The following is a 27,858-nucleotide window of genomic DNA, read 5'->3' on the forward strand; positions in this document are numbered from 1 at the left end:
AGTCCCAGGCCTTCACCACCCTATGGTCTGTGTCCATGGGTTATGCATATATATATACAAGTTCTTTGGTTGATCACTTACCACTCACCCACACTCCCCTGCCTTCCCTCTGAGGTTCCACAGTCTGTTCTACGCTTCTATGTCTCTGGATTCATTTTATTCATCAGTTTATTTTGTTCATTAGATTCCACATGAGTGAGATCATGTGATACTTGTCTTTCTCTGACTGGCTATTGCACTTAGCATAATACTCTCCAGGTCCCTCCATGCTGTCTCAAAGGTGAATGCCCTCTCTTGAACCATAAATATATAGGTCATATAATAGCGTTGCAACTTATTGGTCATGTTGCATAATAAGGTTGTATCTGATTGGTTAATTCTGGGTACCAAAAATCCTTATAAGTATATGCACCTGATTTTGAAAAAAGTAATTTTGGAGCAAAAAGGGCAGGTAATTACTATTGTTATTATTTTTTTGTAAATCAATCAAAATTATACCAATTTTTTGTCAGCTTGGCAAAAAATATAAATTTTTAGTAATTAGTTTATGTGTACCATGAAATGAAAAAGGTTGAAAATCACTGCCTTAAGTGACTGAAGATTCTGATATTCTATCAGTAGGTGGTAGTAATAAGCCTAAATTATGTAGAGTGTACAAACATTTTCAAGGTTTTCACTACCCTTAATTCACTGAGTAACTCCTATGGAGTAGGTCAACATTATCCATATGACTGAAGGGAAACAGAAAAATAAATGACCTATATCATCTGGCTAGGGGCCAGAGATTACTTACTCTATCTGAGCCAGAAGCCTTCTCCTAGTTCACTGGGTGAAAACTGCATCAGAAAGACAGGATTCAACTGAATGTAGAGCAAAAAGGCAGAAGCTGTTTTGATTAGCATATCAATATCTATTTGACTTAAAGCTTAGCTACATCAAAGACATAGTTGAATTAATTGTAGCAAAAGAATCTGTCAAAGCATTTCTTTTATTTCAAATATGTTTTTTTTATTTTGAAGAAAGGGAGGGAGGGAGGGAGAGAGGGAGGGAGGGAGGGAGAGAGAGAAGGAGGGAGAGAGAGAGAGAGAGAGAGAGAGAGAGAGAGAGAGAGAGAGAGAGAGAGAGAGAGAGAGAGAGAGAAGGAGGAGAAGGAAACATTGTTTGGCTACCTCCTGTACACATCCCAACCAGGAATTGAACCCACAATCTGGGTATGTGCCCTGACCAGGATTCAAACCCACGACCTTTTGGTGCACAGGATGATGCTCCAACCAACCGAGCTGCATCAGGCAGGGCAAAGCATTTCTTTTTTACTACTTTATGTCATGAAAAGCTTTAAAAATGTCTTAGACCCTAGTCAGTTATTCTATATTAAGGGTTGTTTCATTAAAAAGTATAATCAGGCTAGACTTGCTTAAGGCAAACTCCCTTTGATATCTGGGTCTAGAAACAAACAAAAAACCTATTGGCATCTGAGTTAATAACTGAATTGTTAATTAATGATTGTTGAAGCAAACCCTAAACTTTAACATTTGGCACACACTACAAAATGGAGATTTATCCAATGCATACTGAGGTATCTTTGAAAAATTATTTGAAGAAGCAGGACAGAGGTGATGATAGAATTTAGTGGTCATGAATCACTAGGACAAAGTGGCATTCAGCAAAAAGAAGGAAATAGTTGTCACAACTGTGGGATAAGTAGAAATGGACTATATCTTGTGTAGTATGGGATGATAGGCTCAGGAAAGCCTGGCAGTGGTGTATCCCCCACTGGCAATTATGTAGGGCTATTTGAAGGTCAACCAAAGGGTGAATTATGGATGATCTTTACAAACACTAATCTTCCCTTCAAGTTATCAGAAGAGGGAAGAATTTTTAGAAAACAGCTCTAAGCTCTCCTTCAGATTAACATTTCACAGTTAACAACAGTTACCTCAAAAAGAGAAGTATGAAGAGTAAGTAAATCCGGTTTCAGATTTACACCAGGAGTCTCTCTATAGCAACTGTGCAGGGGCTAATGGTCCTGAGAAAGATTTAGTTACAAGGTATTCCATTCTCAGGGATCTGATCTGAGCAAAGTTGGCAAATGAAGGTGGTCAAGAATAAAGGGAGATGACTCAGGATGGACTGAGTCTGGAACAACTCATTCTAACGGCCCATGGTAGGCATGACCACAGCAGGTGAGGAAAGAGTAGCATCTTCTTCTTTCCACTGAGAAGTGATGGTCTTTAGCTGAGTGTAGAATTGGATGCCCTAAAGAGAACAAAGGAAGAAAGAGAGAATTAGCATATATTTTGGGGAGATTTCATGATTCCTCTTTTAATCAACTTTTGAACGAGGTGCTGAGAAGTACTACTCACTCTCCTACTTGAGGAATAGGTACAACTAAAATCCAATATATTGTTCATATAAATTTATCTAAAACATTTAGCATAATACCTGGCACATAGTAAACAGTCAAACCTTAGTTATCATTATGCTGATATTGGCCAATTCAACACTGTAATCTGTTAAACTTGTAGGTCATTCTGAATATCATGTGCTCCGAGGTCTTGAGGCATAGCTCAAATCCTGCCTCTACTCCTTGTTGACTGCCGTTTAACCTTCGGCCTTATCTGTGACATAATGTTCACCTCATAGCAATGTGTGAGGGGAAAATGAAATGGCATACAAATCTCTCCTTCCCATGAAGAAGAGAAAGGAGTGAAAGAATGAAATATATATTAGGCATTTCTGACAACTGTCAGTGACGAATAGCTATACTGAAGCAATAAAATCCACAATATCTTACAAATCTAAAGTAAAATGTCTGGTATACACATTCATTTCTAAATAATCTATAACATGTAAGTCAAAAAAAGTTCAGCATATTTAAGTCTTTATAATCTACATGGTTTATTTTATAATAGGCTTGAGCAAAAGAGAATAGACTATACCAGTGATGGCAAACCTATGACACATGTGTCAGAGGTGACACGCGAACTCATTTTTTTGGTTGATTTTTCTTTGTTAAATGGCATTTAAATATATAAAATAAATATCAAAAATATAAGTCTTTGTTTTACTATGGTTGCAAATATCAAAAAATTTCTATATGTGACATGGCACCAGAGTTAAGTTAGGGTTTTTCAAAATGCTGACATGCTGAGCTCAAAAGGTTCGCCATCACTGGACTATACAGATCTAACACCAAATTACTAGAAAGCTAAAAAGATATTGTTTGGAAAAAACCAGCAGTTTGATTGAAATACTCTTCTAGAATTACTTGACATTCTGGGCCATGTTAATATATTGAAAACAACTTTAGAGATTATTATATACTTTCAATATAAGATACAACTAAAGTTTACATTTTATTACGTAAGAACTAGAGGCCCAGTGCACAAATTCATGCACATGGAAAGGAAATTAATTAGAAGAAATATTTTAGAGGCCAGACAGCGACCGTGGGAGGTTGGCTCCAGTCCCAATTGGCCGGACCACAGCAGCAAGCTAACCTACTGATCAGAGTGTCTGCCCCCTGATGGTCAGTGCATGTCATAGCAACTGATCAAACGGTCGACCAAATAAATGGTCGACCAATCAGTCGGACACTTAACATATTAGGCGCTTATATATATATATATATATATATATATAAAAGAGAAGTATGAAGAGTAAGTATGAAGAGTATATATAGACTAGAGGCCCAGTGCACAAATTTGTGCACTGGTGGGGTCCAGTCGGCCCACCCCTTTGGGGGCTGATTGGGGGTGGGGCCGGCCAGGGGGAGGGGGCATGGTTGTTTCAGTGTTCTGGTCGTTCTGCCATTTGGTCGCTGGGCTTTTATTATAAAGGACTAGAGGCCTGGTGCATGAAAATTCATGCACTCAAGGAGTTCCCTCAGTCCAGCCTGCACCCTCGCGCAGTCTGGGACCCCTTGGGGGATGTCCACCTGCTGGCTTAGGCCTGCTCTCCGGGGGGATCGGGCCTAAGCTGGCAGTCAGACATCCATCTGGCAGCCATGGAGCCCTTGAGGGATGTCCGACTGATGGCTTAGGCCTGCTCCTCCCGGGCCGCACTGCCGCTGCACTCGCAGCCATCAGCCTGACTTGTGGCTGAGCAGAGTTCCCCCTGTGAGAGCACACTGACCACCAGGGGGCAGCTCCTGCATTGAGCGTCTGCTGGTGTCAGTGCACATCATAGTGACCTGTCATTCCACCATTAGGGTCAATTTGCATATTACTCTTTTATTATATTGGATTATTATATAGGATGATATTTTCATTTCTAAAATACAAATTAGCAATTTAATTACCTGAGGATTTTAGACTTCAAACTCTATATGAGGTCAGTCTTTTCCTGCAAGAAGCCTCACTTACAGAGTAACTTATAAAGAAATTTTTGTTAATAGTATAAACTAGTTAGTTTTATAAAAGCTGTCATTTTTGTCACAAACTGTATAATAAGCCTCCAAATAATCAAATTTTTTCTTAGCCAGTTCGCCACACTGCCATATTCTGCTATGTAAGTCCACTGTTAATTTTTTATTAACATTTAAAAGAGAGACCTTTATAGAAAAAAAATGTAATTTATTACTGAATATTCCAAAATGGCTGAATTTCTGTAGGACTATAAAGAACTTCCACTAACCCATTTGTTCAACATATGTTTGGGCACCTGCTCTGTGCCAGGTGCTGCAGATAAGTAACTAAAGGATGATGAGGACTTCTTAGCATAGCTTAAAGATTCTTACATGGCTTGTCCCTGCCTACCTCTCTAGCCTCATCTCTTACCCCACTGTCTTACTCATTCACTCCCTGTGCTCCAGACCATTTCTGCTGTTTGAATATGCCATGACTGTTCCTGCCTTAGGAAGTATGCACCTCCTGAAGAATGTGATAACAGTGGTAACTTAATCCTCATAACCTCATGAAATATAGGTATTGTTGTTATTTTCATTTTACAGATGAAGAAATCTGAGACAAAGAAAAGGTATCTCCAAAGTCACACAGTTAATAACTGGCCAAGCTGGGGTTTGAACCCAGGCAATTTGGTTTCAGATCTGCTTTTGTTCAGTGCTGTATTTATAGTGCCTAGAATAGTGTTTGGTACAAAGAAGGTGCTCAAAGAAATTTTTTGTAAGTGAATAACCATTACAGGGAGAAATATGTGGATTGGCGGGAGCACATGAGGGCATACCCAACTGAGCACTGAGGAAAGGGCTTTTGGTAGTCAAGTGGTTTTCTAGAGGAGTCCATTCTTTAAGTGGAGACATGACAGGTGATTAAGCGTTAGTCAGATGAAAATGAGGAGGCAGAGGAAAGAGCATATATAAAGGCTTGGACTTCCGTATGCTTTTTCCCTAAAACTCTGTTCTCTTTCAAATCTTTTCTAGGAGACCTACTGACAAGCAGTGCTGAACAATGTATGACCTCACAGAGGCTGCTGGCAGACCCTTCCTTGCAGAATCCTTGTTCCTGAATATATAAAAGTTTCTTAGAGGAAAAGACATTTAAAAAAACTTTGTTACCTGTTTGCCATAGAAATTGGTGTCTCCCCTGAAGGAAGATCGAGAGCCAGTGAATGAGAACATTGGTAAAGGCACTGGAATGGGGACATTCACACCCACCTAAAGCAGAACAAATTCACATCAGATATTAAGAAAAGGACTCAAACAAAGGAACTCTCCATTTAGAAGCATAAATGCGTGGCATTAGAGTCAAGTTTAAATACCCACCTTCCACCCTATATCCATCTCACTGAACTTTTATTCCTGAGGAAGAAAATGGGGCATTGTGGGAGATCAGAGTGGTAGCAACTGATCACTGTTTACCATCTCCCCAGGAACCAGTAAATGGCTATAAGAATCTCCTAAAAATTATTTTCACAAACCTGTCCAACATCCACCAAGTGGGAATATTTCCTAGCGGTGGCTCCATTGGTGGTGAAGATGGCAGTTCCATTTCCATATGGGTTATCATTTACAATCTTGATGGCTTCATCCAAAGTATCTGTCTCCAGAACCACAAGAACTGGACCAAAAATCTCCTCTTTGTAACAAGTCATATTTGGCTGCCAGGAGTGATGTATCCAGAAAAGAAGTCAGTATTTTATGCTTATTTGTTAATTTAGAGCCCACTGTTTACATAGACAGCTTTCATGTTAGTAATCTTTTTTCATTTTAAAGCACTTATTTTTTTTAAAAGTGCTTTCTTGCTGTGTTCCGTCTTCCAAGCTACCAATCTTTATCAATAACTTGAAATTTCTATTAATTACAATTACAAGCCTTTCCTTTAAGCACTGTATTTTTAGGTCCCATGACCCATCACTAGCTTCCTCTTTTATAATTGTATAACCTGTTTATACAATTATTATGTTACTGAAAACTTACATGAAAATTCATTTTTTAAATGAATCAAATATATATTTAAAATACCACAGAAGATTTCTTTCTATTTAAAGAAACCCTGTGCTAAGTTTTCTATAACATAACCCATTCTCATTCATTCCTTTGTTTCCCAAATGAGTCTGCACATTTATATTTTGATAGCAGGTTACATTAAACATACAAAACATTCTTTACCACTGTAGCTAGTCAGCTGTGTTTGTTATTTATAAGTGGGTATTTTCCTCCATGGTTCTTTGGCAAGAGATTTCATAATTTCTACTACACTTAAATTCAACTTAATTATTCAGGATTATAGTAGGATTTGTGGGGACATATGTATTTCAAAAAAAGCCTCCTAACCTCAACTTAGTCATTAATTTTAGCTGAAAAACATGTAGAGTTTTAATAAATAAACATTTTTATTTGATAATAAAAATTATCTTCCTTTTGTCACTTTCTGGTAAAGATGCAGCTAAATTTAGAGCACAGAGTAAGTACTCAATAAATATGGGGTGGTTGATATGTTGGTGGAAACACTGCAATAACTATAAGCTAGGAATAGAAGGAATGGGAAAAAGATGGACATTAAACAAATAAGTAACAAGTATAAGATAGGGATTGGCAAAATATGGTCATTGGGCCAAATATGGCTGCCTGTTTTTATACAGCCAACAAGCTAAGAATAATTTTTGTTGTTATTGTTAATCCTCACCCAAGTATATTTTTCCATTCATTTTTAGAGAGAGTATGGAAAGGAGGGAGGGAGGGGGGGAGAGAAAGAGGAACATTGATGTGAGAGAGACACATTGATTGGTTGCCTCCTGCATGTATCTGACCAGGGCTGGGAATGAACTTGCAACCCAGGTACTTGCAGGACTGGGAATTGAACCCATGACCTTCCGGTGCTCAGGCTGATGCTCTAACCACTCAGAAACACCGGCCAGGGCTCTATATTTTTTAAATGGTTGAAAAAAATCGATCATGGCATATAAAATTATTTGTAAGTAAAGTTTCATTGTCCATAAATAAAATTTTAACAGAAAACAGCTACATAATGTTAATGGTTGCTTTCATACTAATATGTCAAGAGTTGAGTAGTTGTGACAGATATTGCATATCCCTGCAAAGCCAAAAATATTTACTATCTAGCCCTTTATGAAAAGTTTATTGAATACTAGTAGAGTAGAAAGAGATCATGAGTGAAAAGGGAGGTTAAATCAGACTCTAAATAGATAAAATAACTGAATAATTCTGGCAAGAAATGAAGTCTCTAGTCATTAAATGTTCTTTATTTATAAACTAGAGGCCCAGTGCATGAAATTTGTGCAAGGGGGGTTTCTTCAGTCTGGCCTACACCCTCTCCAATCTGGGAACCCTTGGGGGATGTCCAACTGCCTCTCACAATCCAGGACCGATGGCTCCTAACCGCTCACCTGCCTGATCACCCCTAACCGCTCACCTGCCTGATCACCCCTAACCCCTCTGCTTGCCTGCCTGATCGCCCCTAACTGCTCCCCTGCTGGCCTGATCGTCCCTAACTGTTCCCCTGCTGGCCTCATTGCCCCCTAACCGCCTCTGCCTCACCCCACATCCCAGACCCAGGATTCCCTCCTCTGGCTGGTTGCAGGCACCTGGGACCCAGGCCAGCTTTGCCTGGGCCAGCTGCAGCCGTAGGGGACCGTGGGTGGGTGGCTTCACCTGGGCCGCAGCTGCAGGCGCCTGGGACTGCGGGGCGGGTGGCTTGTCCCTTTCCTGGGCCGCAGCCACAGGAGCTGGCATCCGGGACCGCAGGGTAGACGGCTTGTCCCTCTCCCGGGCCGCAGCCTGGCTGGTACCCATTCCTCTCTAGTGAGCTCATTTGTGCCTGGCTGGTCCCCGTTCCTCTTGTGAGCTCATTTGTACCTGGCTGGTCCCCATTACTCTCTTCCCAGTGTTGAGTGTCTGAGCAGTTCCGGCACAAGGGCACAAGGGTGTGAGGGAGCGATGACCATTTGCATATTAGCTCTTTATTATATAGGATTGGAGGGAAGAGATAACATAGCCTCTAAAGTGCCTTCAGCTCCCATATCTGGGAAACAAATAATCCAGAGTTGTTTACCTTGACATTTGAGATGATGGTTGGTCCAACAAAGTTGCCATTTTCATAGCCTTTGACTTTAATATTTCGACCATCTAGAAGGATGGAGGCTCCCTCCTTTGTTCCACTATCAATCAGATTACAGACTCGCTCTTTGGCCTGGGGTGTGATCAGAGGGCCAAGATCAGCTCCAGGCTGGTCTCCTATAAACAACACAGAAGTGCTTAATGTCTTCATTAACATAACTTATGACTGCCAACTAAAGATTAATCTAAACAGGTACAGTATAAAGAGAGGCAATGGTAAAAAATGATATGATTGCTCCCATTGGCCAAAGCCAATGTTAAAACCAAGAGCTTGGTTTTAACAAATGCAAAGTCTAAAGAAGCTAGGCAGATAACATATTACCTGCGTTGACTCTCAGGTTTTTGGCACGCTCCACCAGCTCTGGCAGCCACTTCTTAGCTTCTCCCACAAGGATCGCTGTTGAAAGAGCCATGCAGCGCTGACCAGCAGCTCCAAATGCTGCCCCAACCAACTGGTTCAGTGTATTTTCCTTATTGGCATCTGGCATGACTACCCCATGGTTCTTGGCTCCCTAAGGAAATATAGAAAGCACATGAATCTTCCTTGACAAAATAAAATTATGCTAAAAATTAGGCAAATAATATGAAATTTCAAATGAACATTTAAGGTAAGGACTAGAGAATTTATCCTTTGCTGCTTTGAGGATAGACTGATTATTTTGATACTGCTAAAGTCTTGGTGACATTGAGCAAGTCTCCAGATTACTTTCCCCCTTCTCAGCTGATAAGCTGATACATGTTTATTTAGATTAAAAAAAAAAAAAAAGAACCCCAATCATCACATTTAAGTCAAACTGATAGGCTAACACTGCATCCAGGACCAATGAGAACTACTTTCTCTTTCCTGTTAGATAGGAAAGAATTTGTTGTCTGCTGGGGTTTCCAGTTACATGAATAGCAGTGTAAACAACTGCCAGTAATAATGCCAGTAGCCAGATGAAACAAAATAGGAGGTAGCCCTCTCCTGATAAACAAGTTCTGGAAAGAGGTTCCCCAGACTGGCTTGCTTCTAGATACACATCCTCATGAACTTCTATGAAGGATAACATCTGGTCATTTCCACACACAGATGTTTTCAGATACAACTATAATTGACTACATGGATAAATACCATGCCAGCTACTTAATTTTATCCCATTACACATGGTATACTGTGAATTGGGAGGAACTTAAGTCAAACTGGCCAAAATACACTCGGCCATGAAAAGAAAGAAGTAGGCATATCATGAAGTTTCCAAACCTGTGCTCGGGTGGCTATCCTTTATGCAACATTAGTCAAAGAGTAAGAAAGTAGCAATTGGACTTTATATTTAGTATCAAAGAATTGCCAACTATTTGACAAGGAACTAGTAAGAGAACAGCAAAACTATGCAATCTAGTAAACCACACATCTCGTATAGGGATATGGGGCTCTTCTCAGTGCCTTAGTCTGAACTCTTAGGGAAGAAGATATTTTGACATTAGTAGTTAGGATACGCCTTAAAAGAAGGAAAAGGTTAAAGGGCTAGAAAAGCATGGTATGAAGGAAGAAACAGGGCCAGAACCAGAATTCAGCTGTTACTGCTAAAGCTCAAAGAATATGAATAACATTCTCAGGGAAAAATGTGCCCCTTGGCACCCAAATTTGTTGTATAAGATAAAAGGTAGTTAAAGTTGCTCAGCCAGTGTGGCTCAGTGTGGTTGAGCATCAACCTATGAACCAGGAGGTTAGGGTTTGATTTCCGGTCAGGGCACATGCCCGGGTTGCAGGCTCAATCTCCAGTGAGGGGTGTGCAGGAGGCAGCCGATCTATGATTCTCTCTCATCATTGATGCTTCTATCTCTCTCTCCATCTCCCTTCCTCTCTGAAATCAATAATACACACACACACACACACACACACACACACACACACTTTTTTTTTTAAATAAAGTCACTTAGAATAAACCTAATCACAATATTCATCATTAAAGGAAAGCTATTCAGGATGAAATGGGAATAAGGAAACATTGGCGTTAGAGTGGGAGGAGAGGCCCCTCTGCTGCAGGGCTGTTTCTAGGTAATTTTAATACATATAACAAAGTTTGAGAGAAAAAAGGAATAAGAAGTCACCATATTGGCTTGAACTCTCTTGCCATGTCTTGACCCTCTCTCGAAGATGTACTCTCCTGCCTGGTTGGATCCCACAAAGCTGATTGCTTTGATATCCGGATGATCACAAATGAAGTTCACAGCTTTAAGAAGAAAATAAATGATCACCATAAAGGAACAAATGGCTATGGGTTTCTCAACATAACAAATTTCCCCTTTCCCCACTGCTATGAGGGAGAAATTTTCATACTTTTGTGTTTCAATGCTGGATTCCTATTTTGAAGTTCTCTCTTTCTTTGTCCTCTTAATTCTTTAAACTATAAAGTCTATTTAGCATCTTCCCTTTCATTATTTTTCTCATTTGCTATTCCAGAACTTCCACTTTTAACTCTGAAACTTACAACTCCTATTTTTCTTGAAAGTAACAGCCCTTCAGAGCATTTGAGATCGTGCTTCCTGGCACTGTCCTCAGTTTGGGCTCAAACACACTCTTATAAAATTCTCCAAAATAACAGCTCTTCAATACTCAACACTTCTGTTCTTTAAGAATATGATATTTCTTCAACTGTCACTACATACCAGAACTCTCAGATACTGCTGTGCCCTTATGTGAGAGACAATATAGCATAGTACACTCATGTGCTGCTTACCCACGGGGACAACATTCTGAGAAATTCATCATTAGGCAATTTTGTCATTGCGCAAACATCATAGAGTGCACTTACACAAACCTAGATGGTATAACCTGTGGTTCATAGGCTACAAACCTGTACAGTATGCTTCTGTATAAAAAATATGAGATTAAATTAAACACAAGAAAAAATGATGCAATCAACAGGTGCAGTAAACGTGAGATGTATAAGGCTGCTGCCAGCATAATACGACATACTATTTTACAGCAAACTTCTCTTTTAAGTAGAAAGAGTACACTCTAAAATACCAAAGAGAATAGCATAGTAAGTACACAAATCAGTTATATAGTCATTTATTATCATTATTAAGTAGTATGTATTATACATCTTTGCATATGCTATACTTTTCTATACCAGCATCACCACAAACTTGTGAGTAATGCATTGCACTACAATGTTACCATGACTACAATGTCACTAGGTGATAAGAATTTTTCAACTCTATTATAATCTTTTTGGACCGCTGTTGTATATGCAGTCTGTTGTTGACCAAAACATCGTTATGTGCCACATGACTATATTTAAAAGTAAAAACCAGGTTCAGCCTTCCTGGATATATACATCTTGGCTCTGATAGGTTTTAGCAGTGTGACTTTGGGCAAATTACTTAATTTCATTATGCTTCAATTTTCTTATCTGTAAAATGGAAAAATAGCATCTATCTAAATGGGTTCTTATAAAGATTAAATGAAGTAATATATGTAAGATACAAGAAACAGTGCCTGAAACACAGAAGCAATTTTTAAGTAGTAGCTATTATTATATGAATTAGAAGGCTTTTAGTCTCTCTGAGGTCCATAAAGTGAGTCTCTGAATTAAAAATCCTCATAAATTATCTCAATATTAAAGTGAAAACTTTTTCTTTAATCTTATCTGTGTCATGCCCTAATCCATATTTCTTTGTCCCAATGTATTTCGTAGGGCAAGAAGCACTGCTACTCCCTAGTTAGTTACCTTAGCACACAGACAGCAAAACAGTTAACAAATATTACCTTCAAACATGGAGGTAACTTAGTAAATCCCTTCATCCCTAGGTTCCTCATTCTAGAACACCCATCACCACTCAACACCTTGATATTTGGGAAGCCAGATTAAGTGCCATGTGCTGAAAGGCAGTTACCTTCATGTTGTCCATGGATGATGTTCAGTGTTCCATCAGGGGCACCAGAGTCCTGAAGCAACTTAGCAAGAAGCATAGTTGCTCCAGGGACTCGCTCTGATGGCTTCATTAGGAAGGTATTTCCACACACCATGGCCATGGGAAACATCCAAAGGGGGATCATGGCAGGAAAATTGAATGGAGCAATGCCTGCACACACCCCCAGAGGCAGACGGTAGGAATAAAGGTCCATGTCTTTGGTGATGGATGGCATGGTCTCTCCCAGCAGGAGGGATGTCACACTGCAGGCATGCTCAACCACCTCTGCAACAGAGAAGAAGCAGTCAGGCCAGCAGCTGCCCACAGGGTACACTACCTGCCTTGGTCACACTCCAATAAGCCCTGAGGGCAGGGAGTGGCTCAGGCCAAGGACAGAGCGAAGAAACACTGACTTGACCTTCCATGAGAGAAGGGCTTGTGCAAAATGAGATTCTCTAAATGGGAAAAAGACAGTGAAATGTACATACCTACTGGAAGGTCAGTTGAGTAAAACAAAAAATGAAGTAAACCAATTTCATAGATTGCTGAGAAGTATTGCCATTTTCCACAAGTATTAAAAAAGATATCATGGGATAACAAAATCAACATAAAGGAAGAAGCAATCCCTCATTAAGGGATCTTTGCCTCCCATTTTCTTTTGCTCCTTTTCCAAATGTCCCTGAAGCTCCCCAGGAGGGACACCCAGCTTACGAAGGCCTCGAAACACATCTCCTTCAGCATCCGCTAGGGTCTTCCCTTGTTCCAGAGTGATTAACCTGGCAATTTCTTTCTAGAGAGAAAACACACAAATAGAAACCAATACAAGGGTGTGTCTCCTTTTAGTTCTCAGGCAGCAAAGGAAGGACAAAACTGGGGAGAAGTAACATGAGAAAGAGAACCATGATCTACGTCTCTCTGGACTGAATAGTAAGGGAGTGCAGCTAAAAGGGCCTCTGTGGGTGTGACAAGTCTCCTATAGACAACAGTTTGGAAAATGGTGTCATTCAGATTTCTTACCAAGTTTTCTTTAATAAGTTGTTGATAGCGAAGCAGAACCTGCTGACGGCTTAATACTGAAGTGTCTGCCCATGCGGGAAAAGAACGTTTGCAGGAGGCAACAGCTGCATCCATTTCAGCCTTGGTGGCCTGAGGGGCCCGACCAATGACCTCATTGGTGGCCTGATGGGAAAAAGCAGCACATCATCCTTTGCCCCGGCCTCGCCTTCTCCATTTTTCATGGCTACAAAGGCAACACTATGTGCTTCACGATAGACACCCAGGTCCCCACTTTCCCCCCATGTTCCCAGGATTCTAGGCTAGTCAGTTTAAGCAGCTTTGCTTACTGGGTTGTGGATGTCGATCCATTTGTCACTTTTGGATTCAACAAATTTCCCATCAATGAAGAGCTTTACAGTTGGCTGGAAAAAACAACAATAACACACACACACACACACACACACACACACAAAATACTGTATTAGTTAATTGTTTTACTTTTCTCTCTCACTATCACAAAAAGGAAGGAATTTGGCTTGATAAGGAATCTACTGCTCTTTAGAAATGTTGCCACTCCCAAAGCGATACACAATAGACTTGTTTATAGTGTTTGTTAAGATGTGGCAGAGTCTCTGAAAACTGTGATCTCTCTGAAAATGGGAAATTCCCAGCTAATCACACAGTGGAACTTCATGAGTAAACACATGTCACTGTAAAGCTTACACTAAAAAAGCAGCAGATTGTGTGTTAACAAAGATTAGCTCTATTGTGACTTCTTGGTCCATCTGATGTTCTGTTACATTAGCATGATAATGTCTTACCTTTATGATCAAAATATATGTCTATTTTTAATCCTCACCCAAGGATATTTTTCCATTGATCTTTTAGAGAGAGTGGAAGAGGGGAAGACTAAGAGAAACATTGGTGTAAGAAAAACACATCGATTGGCTGCCTCCTGCATGATCCCTGACCAGGGCTGGGAGGTGCCTCGACTGGGGAGGAGCCTGCAACCAAGGTAAGTACCCTTGACTGGAATCGAACCCGGAACCTATTAGTCCGCAGGCCAACCTCTATCCACTGAGCCAAACAGGCTAGGGCTATGATCAAAATATTTTTAAAATGTTTTTATCTGTGATTTTTTTTCTGAGCTTACTTTTGTTAAATTTTCAAAAGGGTCTGTGGACCAAAAAAGGTGAAGGGCGACTGTGCTACAGTGTGTGCATGTTTTATAGAAAGGATTTTGAGCACCAGTCCTATTTATTAGATTTTAGGTACTACATATGGCTGACAGACACAAGGTCTGTAAAAACAACTCTAAAGGTTGTCAAGAAGTACAAATCACCTGGCGGGATCAACTAAACATCTAGAAGCCATGAAAATGTTTGTAACTTTTAACATAGTTATCTTATTTCAGAAAAGAAATAATCTAAAAGAAGTAAAAAAGCAAACAAACTGTAAATAAATGTTTGTAAAACAATATTGAAAAACTGAAGCAATCTAAATGTCATATGGAGAAAATATGAGTTAATTCAGGTTATGTATGCTTAATGGAATATAATGCAGCCATTAAAATCCTAACATAATAGACATAATAAATAAGAAAACCCAGAAGAAAGTTTCACATACACTATGATCACAGTTACATAAAGAAGATAAATTTTGAGGAATATCCAAAAATTATACTGGATTCCTTCTCAGAAGTCAACTTTTCATGCCAAATAAACTCACCACTGAAGAAGAGAAGGAGGAGGATGCTGAATACCAAGTGGAGTTCACCTTGGAAGAAACCTGTGAGGGAAAAGAATGATTTTTATAAATGAGAGCAGAAACTTATTAAAAATGTAGTGAATGGCTACTATATGCTTAATATTATCCTAGTTACTGTGGATATATGAAAAAGGACTTGGATGTTTGTTGTTCTCAAGGGTCATATAATCTTGGAAAAGACATGAGACTGAGATACAGCAAATTGTGAAAACAAGAAACTATAATGACAGTATCCTGAATTTCTGGACAGTCCTGATTAAAAAAAATAATTTTCGCCCAGCCCGGCTGCTCAGTTTGGTTGAGCATTGTCCCTGGGCATATACTTAGTGGCGAGTTCAATCCCTGGTGGTGGTGCCTATGTCAGGCAACCAATGGATGTTTCTCTTGCACATCGATGTCTGTCTCTCTTTCTCTCTATTTCCCTTTCTCTCTCTAATATCAATTAAAAATACTTTTTCTTTCATTAGTCCATATTTTCCTTATTTTTGGCCTGGAAAATGTAGTCACCATAAATCTAACAATATGAAAACACTTAGCATGGTATCCAACACAACAGGCATTGAATGTAAGACAGTATATAACCAAGTATCAAATATAAGTATAACATGCCCATACAAATACTTAAACACAAATGTTCAGAGCAGCTTTATTTATAACAGCCCAAAACTTAGAAATATACCAAATGTCTACCATTAGATGGTGAATAGAGGAACTGATGTGGTATATCCATACATTGGACTACGACCCAGCAATAAAAATGAATGAAACAACCTGAATAATTATAGTAACTATATTGAGTAAAAGAAGTCATACATAAAAAGAGTACATACTGGATAACTCATTTATATAAAACTAGAAAATTCAAACTAATCTGTAGTGTCAGAAAGCACATCAGTGGTTACCTAAAGATGATGTGGGAGGTGGAGAGCAGAGGGTAGAGGGTAACTTTTGGGGATATGGATATAATCATTATCTTGATTGTGATGATGTTTTCATAGGTGTATACAAATATTAAAACTTATCAAATTGTACATTTTAAATATATATAGTTTCTGTCAACTTCATTTCAATAAAGCTATTTTTTAAAATGCCACATGTACTTTAGAGATTATGATTAGAATACTGGAGGGGGGGTCAGTTACAATAACTCTCTAAATCAAGCATGTCAAACTTGGGGCCTGTGGGCCACATGCAGCCCACAACAAATATTTTTGCAGCCCAGCCAATATAATGGTATGTAAGAAACATTTTAATAAAATTTCATAACTTAATTTTTATAATATCCTGTTATACATAACTAGAGGCCCAGTGCACGGATTTGTGCACATTGAAAGTAAATTAATTAGAAGGTGGCCGGCTAGGCGAGATGGGCTCGACATGCCCTAGCCAACCTCCCATGGTCCCTCCTCAGCCAGCCGCACCTGGGGCAGTGCTGGGGCTCGAAGGGTGTCTGTGGAGTGAATGGGGTCCCCCTGGCAGGTGGGGTCCTTGGCCTGGCCTGCGGGGATTGGGCCAAAACCAGCAGTCCGACATCCCCTGAGGAGTCCTGAAGAGAGGCCACTCTGCAAAGTTGCTGTTGCTCGGCAGCTCCTGCATTAAGTGTCTGCCCCCTGGTGGTCAGTGCATGTCATAGGTACTGGCCTGTCAGCTGGTCACTTAGCCTTTTATATATATAGATTATCAATAACAAACTATAACATTCCCTGACTGATTACTATAATTGTGTTGTGTTCATTTCCCTTATGCACCTTACGCGTAGGCACACCATTTCTCTCCACTAATACTAGCAGCGAATATTTTAGTAGCCTATTGCCACATCATTAGTCTTGGACTGACTTATTTAGTGTATGCAACAGGAAATATTTTGGCTTTTGGAGAACAAGAAAAATACATTTATTTGTGTTATGCTTATTAATTTGTGCAGTTATTCAGTGTCTGATAGGTTAATGTTCAAGAAAAAATATTAATTTTTATTAAAATGTTCTATTATTTTATGTTAACAATTAATCATTTATATCAGCCCTTTGTATTGAGCATGTCTCTATCGAAATAAACCTGTATTTCTATGAAAATTGAAACTTTTGTTTTTTGGCGGCCCACATAAACTTAAACCTTGTTTATTTGGCCCGTGTTAGCCTTTGAGTTTGACATGCTTACTCTAAATAAATAGTTTGTATATGTATATGTTATGGATGTTGATTTAATAAATATTAAAGTCTAATCAAAGTGAGCAATATGAAATACCTTGGACTGGAATATACTAACCTATTTTCTTGTCTGAATAGAGAACACATTAACCAAAGGTTTAGCGCTGCATGAAGTGCAAGAATTTGTGCATCTGTAGCACTGTCCAGGAGAAAGGGTCCTTTGGACCAGCAGATAAACCTTCTAAATGCCTATTCTGCTTCTTCCTCCATTCCTCACAAAAGCTATCTCAAACCACCAACACTGTCCTGGAGCCCACTGTGTCTTATTTATAGCCATGTCCCCAATACCAATGTGGTACATAGTAGGTGTTCAATAAATATCTATTGAACAAAAGAAAGGTGCATTGGGCTGGACTCCCTCCACCTCAGATTAGTTTAGGTGTTCCTTTTTTTGTACTTCCATAGCAGCCAATACTTCCCCTATCAGGTTTATTTGTCTCTGTTGTAATTGCCTAAGTACTTGTTACCCAAAAGATTGTAAGTTCCATTAGGATAGGCTTGTTCACCTGCTTTAAAAATATTTGTATTGCCCTAATCGGCTTGGCTCAGTGGATAGAGCGTCAATCCTCCTACTGCAGGGTCCTGGGTTTGATTCCGGTCAAGGCACGTACTGGTTGCTTTACAGAGTTATTGTGATCAAAACTGTACAGATATGAAAAATGGTTGGTGTATAATAACTGTCATTATTATTTTATTATTATAAATACTTACTTGTTCTCACTCCTTGCTATTTAAAAACTTATCAATTCTCTTAAAACTTCCAACTCTGCTACTTCCTCTCTTACTCTCAGGAGCTGACTTTGCTTTCCTAAATTTCAGAGGAAACAGAAACCATGAGATGAGAATTTCCTACTAGCAAATCTATAAAATTGACCTGCAATTATACCCATCTTTTTTCCTTCCTCCCTCTTATAATGGAGAAAGTAGCTAGCAAGCTCTGTGAGAACAAAGTGACTGGGAGACAGAGGTGCACAATCAATATCTGTGGACTGACTGAAATGGTGTCTGTCCTCCAGTCTAAGGCTAATCCATGCACCAACCTTTCCTGCTGCCTCTTTTTAAAAATTTCTTTCTTTAAAAAACAAATATTTGTATTGCCCTAGCTGGTTTGGCTCAGTAGACAGAGCCTCAGCCTGCAAACTGAAGGATCCTGGGTTTGATTCCAGTCAAGGGCACGTACCGGTTGTAGGCTTGATACCCGGCCCTAGTTGGGGTGCATGTGGAAGGCAACCAATCAATGTGTCTCTCTCACATCAATGTTTCTCTCTGTCTCTCCCTCCCCCTCCTTTCCACTCTCTCTAAAAACAAATGGAAAAATATCCTTGGGTGAGGATTAACAACAAAACAAAAAAATATATTTTTATGGATTTTTCATGAGAGAGGAAGAGAGAGGGAGAGAAAAACATTGATGTGAGATTGAAACATTGATCAGCAGCCTCCTGCTTGCTCCCTAGTGGGGTTTGAACCTGAAACCCAGGCATGTGCCCTGACAGGGAATTGAACCAGCAACCTTTTGGTGCACAGGATGACGCCCAACCAGCTGAGCCACCTGGCCTGGGCTTCTGCTGATTCTTACACTTCCATCAATTATCCTTTCTTTCCTGTATCTTATAAACCTCTCTCCATCCAATAGCAAGGGTTCTCTATACCAGCGGTCGCCAACCATGAGGACCTCACAGACCACCGGTTGGCCACCGCTGCTCTATACTAATTACCTTTATTTCCTCATCTCCCACTAACTCTTCAATCTATTCCAACCTTCATGATTGAACACCAGTAACTTCCTACATCCCATGGACTCCATCATACTTGACCTCTTAGCAAAGGTGACATGGTGTGGAGGAGAGACTATGCCATGATATGACAGCTATGGGGCCCTGCTAACTAGATCCTGGCCAGAACAAAGATTGCTTCCCCCAAATCCCCCCAAGGACTATCTAATTTACCCCTCACCTATGCCCCAAGCATGCTGGTTCCTGGAATAGGTCATTACCCCCACCCCAATCAAGCACACAAAACATTTATCTGGGGTAGCTCATGCCCCAGTACCCCATCCATCCAGCCCTGTCCTATAGAACCCTTTAGTGCAAGCATGTCAAACTCAAAGGCTAACATGAGCCAAATAAACAAGGTTTAAGTTCATGTGGGCTGCAAAAAAACAAAAGCTTCAAATTTCATAGAAATATAGATTCATTTAGATAGAGACATCCTAAATACAAAGGGCTGATATAAATTGGTAATCGTTAACATAAAATAGAAAATTTTAATAAAAATTAATATTTTTTCTTGAACATTAACCTACCAGACACTGAATAACTGCACAAATAAGCATAACGCAAATAAACCTGTTTTTCTTGTTCTCCGGAAGCAAAATATTTCCTATTGCGCACACCAAACAAGTCAATACAAGACTAATGACGTGGCAATCAGCTGCTAAAATATTCACTGCTAATATTAGTGGGGAGAAATGGTTCACCTGCGAGTAAGGAGCATAAGGGAAAAAAATCATACAACATGATTATAGTAATCTGTCATTAGCCAATGTTGTAGTTTGTTATTAATAATTATGTCTAACAGAATATTGTAAAAATAAAGTTACAAAATTTTATTAAAACGTTTTTTTACATACCACTATATTGGCTGGGCCGCAAAAATATTCATTGTGGGCTGCGAGTTTGACATGCTTGCTTTAGTGCCTGCCACATGGCACAAAGGATATCCATACCATCTTCCAGTCACACAAGAGGAGCCTCAGATATAAGTTCCCTTAATAAACTTTATGTAATAAAGGAATTGTCGGCCTTTCTTTGGTCTCTCAACCCTAGGAAATCCTATCTAATAAAAGAGAAACATGGTAATTAGCCGTACGGCCGCTACCCTTCCCATTGGCTAATCACTGAGATATGCAATTTAACTGCCAGCCAAGATGGCGGCCGGCAGCCAGGCAGCTTAAAGTGAACAGGGAGGCTTGCTTGCTCCAGTGACGGAGGAAGCCAGGTTCCCCGCCTGCCTTGCCAGCCTCTCAGCTGCTCTCTAAGAAACACTGTAACAAATATAGAAGCTAAACAAAACCCCAGAAACCTGCTTTAGTCAGCCAGGCTTCAGCCAGCAGTACCGCAACATTGTATCAAATACAGAAGGTAAACAAAGGCCAGAAACCTGCTTTCAGCAGCCGAGGCCTCAGAGCTAAAGCTGGCCCAGAATTAAAAAAAAAGAAAAAAAGGAGCAGTTGGGAGCTTCAGTCACCCGCCAGCCTGAAAAGGGCCCTCAGCCCCTCACCCAGACTGGCCAGGCACCCCAGTGGGGACCCCCACCCTGAAGGGGGTGTGACCAGATGCAAACAGCCATCATCCCCTCATCCAGGCTGGCCAGGCACCCCAGTGGGGACCCCCACCCTGATCCAGGACACCCTTTAGGGCAAACCAGCCGGCCCCCACCCGTGCACCAGGCCTCTATCCTATATAGTAAAAGGGTAATATGCCTCCCAGCACCAGGATCAGCGGAGCAGCGAGGCCTCCTGGCACCAGGATCAGCGTGACAGGGGGCAGCACCCAAACCGCCTGATCGCCCTGCAGCTCTGTGTGTGACAGGGGGCAGGGCCACAACCTCCCTATTCGCCCTGCTCTGTTCGTGACAGGGGAAGGCGCCCCAACCCCCTGATCAGCCCTGCTCTGTGCCTGATAGGGGGGAGCTCCCCAACCCCCTGATCGCTCTGCGGCTCTGTGTGTGACAGGGTGCGGCGCCCCAACCGCCCCCCTGCCCCCCACGGGCCCTGCTCTGTGTGTGATGGGGGCGGTGCCCCAACTCCCCTATTGGCCCTACTCTGTGAGTGATAGGGGGGAGCTCCCCAACCCCCTGATCGCCCTGTGGCTCTGTGTGTGACAGGGTGCGGCGCCCCAACCCCCTATCGGCCCTGCTCTGTGAGTGACGGGGGGAGCGCCTCAACCCCCTGATCGGCCCTGCTCTGTACGTGACAGGGGGGAGCTCCCCAACCCCCTGATGGGCCCTGCTCTGTGCGTGACAGGAGGGTGCTCCCCAACCCCCTGACCACCCTGCGGCTCTGTGTTTGACAGGGTACAGAGCCCCAACCCCCCTGATGGGTCCTGCTCTGTGCGTGACAGGGGGTGTCGCTGCAACTCCCTATCGACCCTGCCTTGAGTGTGACAGGGGGCGGTGCCCCAACCCCCCAATTGGCCCTACCCTGAGCGTGACTAGGGGTGGCATCGCAACCTCCCGATCCGCCCTGCTCTGTGTATGACAGGGGGCGGTGCCCCAACTCCCCAATCGGCCCTGCTCTGACCCCGACCAGGGGCTGCACCTAGGGATTGGGCCTGCCCTCTGCCACCCGGGAGCAGGTCTAAGCCAGCAGGTCGTTATCTCCCGATGGGTCCCAGACTGCGAGACGGCACAGGCCGGGCTGAGGGACCCCCTCTCCCCCCCAAGTGCACAAATTTTTGTGCACCGGGCCTCTAGTCCTATATAATAAAAGGCTAATATGCAAATTGACTGAATGGCAAAACAACTGGTCACTATGACACACACTGGCCACCAGGAGGCAGATGCTCAACACAGGAGCTGCCCCCTGGTGGTCAGTGGCTCCCACAGGGGGAGCACCACTCAGCCAGAAGCCACGCTCAAGACTGGCAAGCACAGCGGTGGTGGCAGGAGCCTCTCCCACTTCCGTGGCAGTCGGACATCCCCTGAGGGCTCCTAGACTGCGAGAGGGCGCAGGCTGGGCTGATGGACGCCCCCCTCGAGTGCATGAATTTCGTGCACCGAGCCACTAGTTTTATATAACACAGTAATCATGTCCTCCTTCCTGAACCCCCTTTTCACTTGCCTTCTGTGATACCCGGGTATCTCTTCTTTCTCTTGGGCTATTTCTCTGCCTTCTTTTCTAGTTCATTCTCCTCTGCCTGGCCACTTTGAATTGGGTCTTAGGCCTTCTTTTCTTCTTATTCTGCATACTCTCCTTGAGTGATTTTATCTCCTCCTGTGGCTTAAATAGTTAGATCCTGATGATGCCCAAATTTGTAGTTCCTAGCCAGAATCTTCCTCTTCAGGTAATATCCACATAACTAACTGTCTTTGCTCTATCTCTACTTGTTATTTAGGTAAAGGTTGAATTCATCTTCTTCCCACCAACCTTTCTGCTTCCTATAGGCCACCTTGCAGTGAATGGGACTGCTTATTGTTCACCTAGTTGCCCAACCAGAAACCTGAATGCCATCCCAACTCCTCCCTTTCTCTTCACAGTGAATAAAATAAGTCCAGGCAATTTGTTCCCCCAGAAATCTTTGAATACACCACTTTTCCTTTACCCCTCCTGCCATCACCCGTACCATCATTGTCCCTAACCTGGATTTCAATCTTAAATCTTGTGAACCTAGTTTCCATCTCATAGCCAGAGGGTCTTTCTAAAACACAAATCTGGTTAGACCATCCTTTTGTTTAAAACCCTCCAATGGCTTCCCACTGCCCTAGAGATAAAGACTAATCTTGATGTTGCTGAGAAGACTTACATAGTATCTTTACTTCTCTAGTTTCATAGGTTCCTCTGTGCTATGTTCCTGCCATTTGGAACATAGTTTGAGCTCTCTTTGTTCTTGCACAGGCTGCTGCTTCTTGCCTGAAATTTCTTCATTCCCTTGCTTGATTCATTCCTACTTTCTTCTCTACTTAGCCATCACTTTGGATCAGTTCTGTAGGTTTGCTAGTAGGAAGTTGAGGAAGTTCTCACTTTATGGTTTCTGTTTCCTCTGAAGTAGAAGAAACAAGGTTAACTCCTGAGAGTGAGAGAAGTAGCAGACTTGGAAATTTTCTTTTTAAATGTTTTCATTGATTTTTAGAGAGAGAGGCAGGGAGAGGGAGAGAGAAATATCGATTGGCTGTCTCTGGTATGCCCCCTCCCGGGGATTGAACCTGCAACCTGGGCATGTACCCTGACTAGGAGTGGAACCAGCAACTTTTCGATGCATAGGATGACAGCCAACCAACTGAGCCATACTGACCGGGGCATTACTTAGAAGTTTTTCAGTCTTAATCTCAGGTCTAAGCGAAGTACCTAATTGTAGAGTTCATAAAACACCTGAATTCCTTTATTTCTCATGTCGTATTATGGAATAACATCTTAATTACTAAGTCTCTCTCCCCTTAGATCACTAGATGGTCCTCATCCCCTTGCACTGTTCTGGAATAGAATAAGCACTCAGTAATATTTTGCCAAATGAAAGAATGAGTATACACCAAGCAATCGTTTGATATTAATTTTGTTTCATGAATACTCTCTTATAGGGCAGAAAATGCATGCATCAGTCAACTTGAGCATTCTAGGTTACTTAGTTTTATTTTTTTCACGTGCACAGAGCCTCCCTGCTGTGAAGAAGGCATAAAAGGCATTGCATTTGGTATAATAAAACTATCACATAGCCCTGGCTGGCTTGGCTCAGTGGATAAAGCGTTGGCCTGTGGACTGAAGGATCCCGGGTTTGATTCCGGTCAGGGGCATATGCCTGGGTTGCAGGCTCAGTCCCCAGCGAGGGGGGGGGGGGCGCGAAGTGGGGTTGGGAGGGGAGGTTAGGGGCCCGGGGGGCGTGTGGGAGACAGCCAATTGATGATTCTCTCTCATCCTTGATGTTTCTGTCTCTCTCTCCCTCGTCCTTCCTCTCTGAAATCAATAAAAATATATTTAAAAAGAAAAAACAAAAACAAAAAATCTACCAAATAGTTTTTGACAGGTTATATCTATAGTTTCTTCATTTCCTAAGAAACAATTATTAGCACTGTTGCTGAAGAAACTACCCTAAGTCCAGTCACACCAAATTTCTTGTTCTCTAAGCGTTTATTTTTGTACTTGCTTTACCAGGAACTCCCTTCTCTCCTTGGCTAAAGGCCTGCTAGTCTTGCAAGACTCAAGCCCAGAGCCAACTCCTTTTGGAAGCTTTTCCTGAACTGCACAGGTTGAGCCTGGGGCTCTTTCCATATGTTCCTGTAGTACTCTGTGCACTCCTATTATTTAGCAGTTACTGTTGCATTAAAATAGGGAAGCTTTCAGTGAGTATTTTATTTACCTCTTCTTTCCCAAAGCCTGGGGAGAGTGCCTGACACAGAAAGAGATGCCAAGACTTAAGTCCTGAATTTAGTTCCTAGTTGGGAAACCTTGGATGACTTCAGCCATAAGTGTCAGGTAACTTACTTCGTTATATTCATGAATTCTAATCTTCACAAACATTCTTTTCTTTTTCTTCAAAATTCTTAAAAACTAGAAATGGTGGAGCTGGGATAGAATCTCAGTATAATTGTGAAGCCTGTGCTTTTTTAAAAAAATCCTCACCTTAGGATATGTTTTTATTGATTTTTTAATGGAGAGACGAATGAATTGAGAAAGAGAGGAAAAAACATGGATGAGAAAGAGAAACACCAATCAGCTGCCTCTGGCATGTGCCCTGACCGGGGATTGAACCCACAACCTAGCTCTGTGCCCTGACTGGAATCAAACCCGCAACTAACTGAGCCACCCAGCTAAGGCTGTGCTTTTTATACCTCATCACTGAGGCAAATCACTGAGACTCTTTAAGACTGGTTTTCTGAATGGGAATCAGAAAATACCACAAGAAGCAGAAGTTCTAAATTTTACTAACAACCATAATAGAGATGTTATGTTGACTATGTACTTAAATAACTGAAAACATGAACTCTCTCCTTTACAGGTCAGTTTGACAGTCCTCTAAATTTTTTTAAAATCCTCACCTGAGGCTATTTTTCCATTGATTTTTGGAGTGGAAGAGAGGGAAAGACAGAGAGAAATAGCGATGTGAGAGAAACACAATGATTGGTTGCCTCTTGCATGAACCCCAGCCAGGACCGGCTGGGGAGGAGCCTGCAGCTGAGGTACATGCCCTTGACTGGAATCAACCTGGGACCCTTCTGTCCGCAGGCCAACGCTCTACCCACTGAGCCAAACTGGCTAGGGCGATAGTCCTCTAATATTCATGACTGCCAGAATCTAGGCTACTCTTTTTTTTTAAAAATATATTTTATTGTTTTTTTTACAGAGAGGAAGGGAGAGAGATAGAGAGCTAGAAACATCGATGAGAGAGAAACATCGATCAGCTGCCTCCTGCACATCCCCCTACTGGGGATGTGCCCGCAACCCAGGTACATGCCCTTGACCGGAATCGAACCTGGGACCCCTCAGTCCGCAGGCCTACGCTCTATCCACTGAGCCAAACCGGTTTCGGCTAGGCTACTCTTTATCAAAGTTTCATGTTACAGTAACTACTATTTGGCTTAAGGATTACTATTTCTGTTCTAAACTCAGAAGTTTCTCTAAATGACTAAGAAAATAGTGTATTTCCAAAATAAAGTATATGGGGAGGGAGGTTCTTCACCTTGATGAAAAAGACAAAATATAGTGCCCTCTTAAGGATCTTTCTCCCTCTCTTTTTTTTAATCCTCACCCATGGATATTTTTTTCATTGATTTCTAGAGAGAGTGGAAAGGAGGGAGAAGGGGGGAAGACAGAGAAAGAGAGAGAAACAATGACAAGAGAGAGACACATCGATTGGTTGCCTCCCGCATGTGCCCTTGACGGGGAATCGAACTCGAAACCCTTCTGTCCCAGGGCTGAGCAGCTGTTCAGGGTTAAGGCTCTCTTCTTAATGATTCATTGTGATTGAGGGGAGGGGAAGGAGGCAAAGGAAAAAAAGGAAATTTCATTGAAAGATTTCAAGGAGAACTGGAAAACACAGGGTGGAAATTTCACTTGTCCTCTACTAAAATAGGACACTAGAAAAAAAAAACTTGGATCACAGTAAGAAATATACAAGTGACGCTATATCATCCATCTGACACACCCGTCCAATCCATTCTCCACACTTTCCCATTAAATAGCATATTTCAACATAGACCTTTGCTGACTCTGCTAAGAATCTTAAAAACGATTACGTTTCTGCAGTAGAATTCACTAAAAAGTGGTAAATACCAGTATTATGTAAAAGTCCAGTAATATGAAGGAAGAAGTCCCCGGGCTGGAGGTAATGAGTAAGAGGGCCATGCTGTCGGCAGTAAATCTCGCCTCCTCTTCTAAGTCCTTGCTCAGCCACGAACAAGAAGGGAACGGCTATGGAGAGAGCCGGAGGTCACAGGCCTCAGGCACGAGCTCCTGCAGCTCTATCACCTCTCGGGCTGGCTCCCTAGGACCCAGTCCCCCGGACCCCGTGCCCATGGGCAATGCTGAGGGTGCACCGGCCCGCTAAAAACGGACTTGGGAGCAGGAACTTGGGACTTACACTTGTTTTCTCTCACCTGTGTCAGATTTGTTTAGTCCCTGGCACGTGCTTGGGGCCAACTAGTAGCCTAGATATCTTCTTGTTTACTGCCAATACGAACACTATAACTCTGCTGAGAAGAAGTTTAACAACGTCTCAGCAAGCAAGGGGGCAGCCCGGGGCGATGGAAAAGCAAATGGCCACAGCTGGGGAAAACAGCACAGGGCTGCTTTGGGGGGAAACCTGGCGTAAGCTTCCAGAAGCAGATTCAAAGTTCACCCACTGACCCTCGCCCCTCAGTGCCTCCTCCTCCCCACCCCCTGCAGCTCGGATTAGAGACAGTGAAGTAAGGGTGGGGGAAGGACACAATCTGGACGCTCCTGGCAGGTGAAAAGGCTCTTAAAAAGGTGACCAAGAGGGGAGTTTCGGGGCAGCGAGGTGGCAGGTACAGAGGTGAAGGGGAAAGAATGTGAGAGGACCAAGGAGAGGTGAGTGCAAGCGAGCGTGGCAGCAGAAAGGGGGCAGGGCTGGAGGAGGAGAGCGGGCCAGAGCCACAGGAGGGGAGGCTCAAGAGTAAAAGGGTGGGAGGGGCAGGATCCCACGATGGTCCGGGGCTGGATCCCACGAGGACGGACCTGGAGCGCGGGGGGTGGGACAGGGCCGGACAGGTCTTGTGGGAACAGCAGGGTCGGCCAGGATGGGGTTGACTCAGAGAGTGGACGGAAACGACCCAGTTCCTAGCTTCACGACCCCTCGGCGCCACCCTCACTCGCCTGCAGGATCCGAGCCCGCACAGCCGCCGCCGCCACTACCGCCGCCATGGTTCCCGGTGCCTCTACTCCCCGTGACTCCCCAGCTGAACTGCAGCTGCCAGACTTGGCCCTTCATCCTGCCGCGCCTCTTCATTGGTGGAGAGGACCATTTCCCCGGCCAATCACTCGCTCTAACTCCTGACTCCACCCTCATGCCCAGTTTTGGGGACAGGCGATTGGTCAGAAGTGAAAGCGCTCTCTCCCCTCTCCCACCTCAGCAAATTCTGTTGGCGGAGGTAGGGAGGACGCCCCTCACTTGGGTGCTCTCCATTCAGCACGCAGGGAAGACGCCCCTTCACAGGGAGCCCCGATTGGCCACAGGGACGACTGCGGCCCCGCCCCCTCACTGAGGAAAGTAAATAAAGCCTTCC

The 27,858-nt window shown here is 42.5% G+C and overlaps 2 protein-coding genes across 6 annotated transcripts in view; one reads left to right on the forward strand and one right to left on the reverse strand.

Moving 5' to 3' along the window:
* The window catches only part of BBOF1 (basal body orientation factor 1), a 46,583-nt gene extending 41,062 nt beyond the window's left edge, over positions 1 to 5,521 (forward strand). The window contains exon 12 of the mRNA XM_036312629.1: positions 5,381 to 5,521. Coding sequence (XP_036168522.1) covers positions 5,381 to 5,392 — 12 coding nt within the window. The 3' untranslated portion in view covers positions 5,393 to 5,521. The remainder of the gene's footprint in view (positions 1 to 5,380) is intronic.
* Positions 1,223 to 27,574, reverse strand: ALDH6A1 (aldehyde dehydrogenase 6 family member A1). Of its 5 annotated transcripts, none has more exons than XM_036312617.1 (12): positions 27,311 to 27,329; positions 15,161 to 15,220; positions 13,780 to 13,854; positions 13,454 to 13,615; positions 13,148 to 13,226; positions 12,419 to 12,721; positions 10,628 to 10,749; positions 8,859 to 9,048; positions 8,472 to 8,653; positions 5,878 to 6,057; positions 5,516 to 5,614; positions 1,223 to 2,256 (listed from the first exon to the last, which is right to left on the reverse strand). In XM_036312617.1, the coding sequence occupies exons 4-12, from the start codon at positions 13,565 to 13,567 to the stop codon at positions 2,152 to 2,154; spliced, it is 1,374 nt and encodes a 457-aa protein (XP_036168510.1). In that variant the 5' UTR covers positions 13,568 to 13,615; positions 13,780 to 13,854; positions 15,161 to 15,220; positions 27,311 to 27,329; the 3' UTR covers positions 1,223 to 2,151. The 5 variants fall into 5 exon arrangements, with proteins under 5 accessions (XP_036168510.1, XP_036168482.1, XP_036168501.1 ...); XM_036312589.1 differs by lacking the exon at positions 27,311 to 27,329 and adding an exon at positions 26,390 to 26,493; XM_036312608.1 differs by lacking the exon at positions 27,311 to 27,329 and adding an exon at positions 22,929 to 23,165.
* Positions 27,575 to 27,858: the final 284 nt, after the last annotated feature.

This window comes from Myotis myotis, unplaced genomic scaffold (assembly GCF_014108235.1).
Source record: "Myotis myotis isolate mMyoMyo1 unplaced genomic scaffold, mMyoMyo1.p scaffold_m19_p_1, whole genome shotgun sequence".
NCBI classification, from domain to species: domain Eukaryota; kingdom Metazoa; phylum Chordata; class Mammalia; order Chiroptera; family Vespertilionidae; genus Myotis; species Myotis myotis.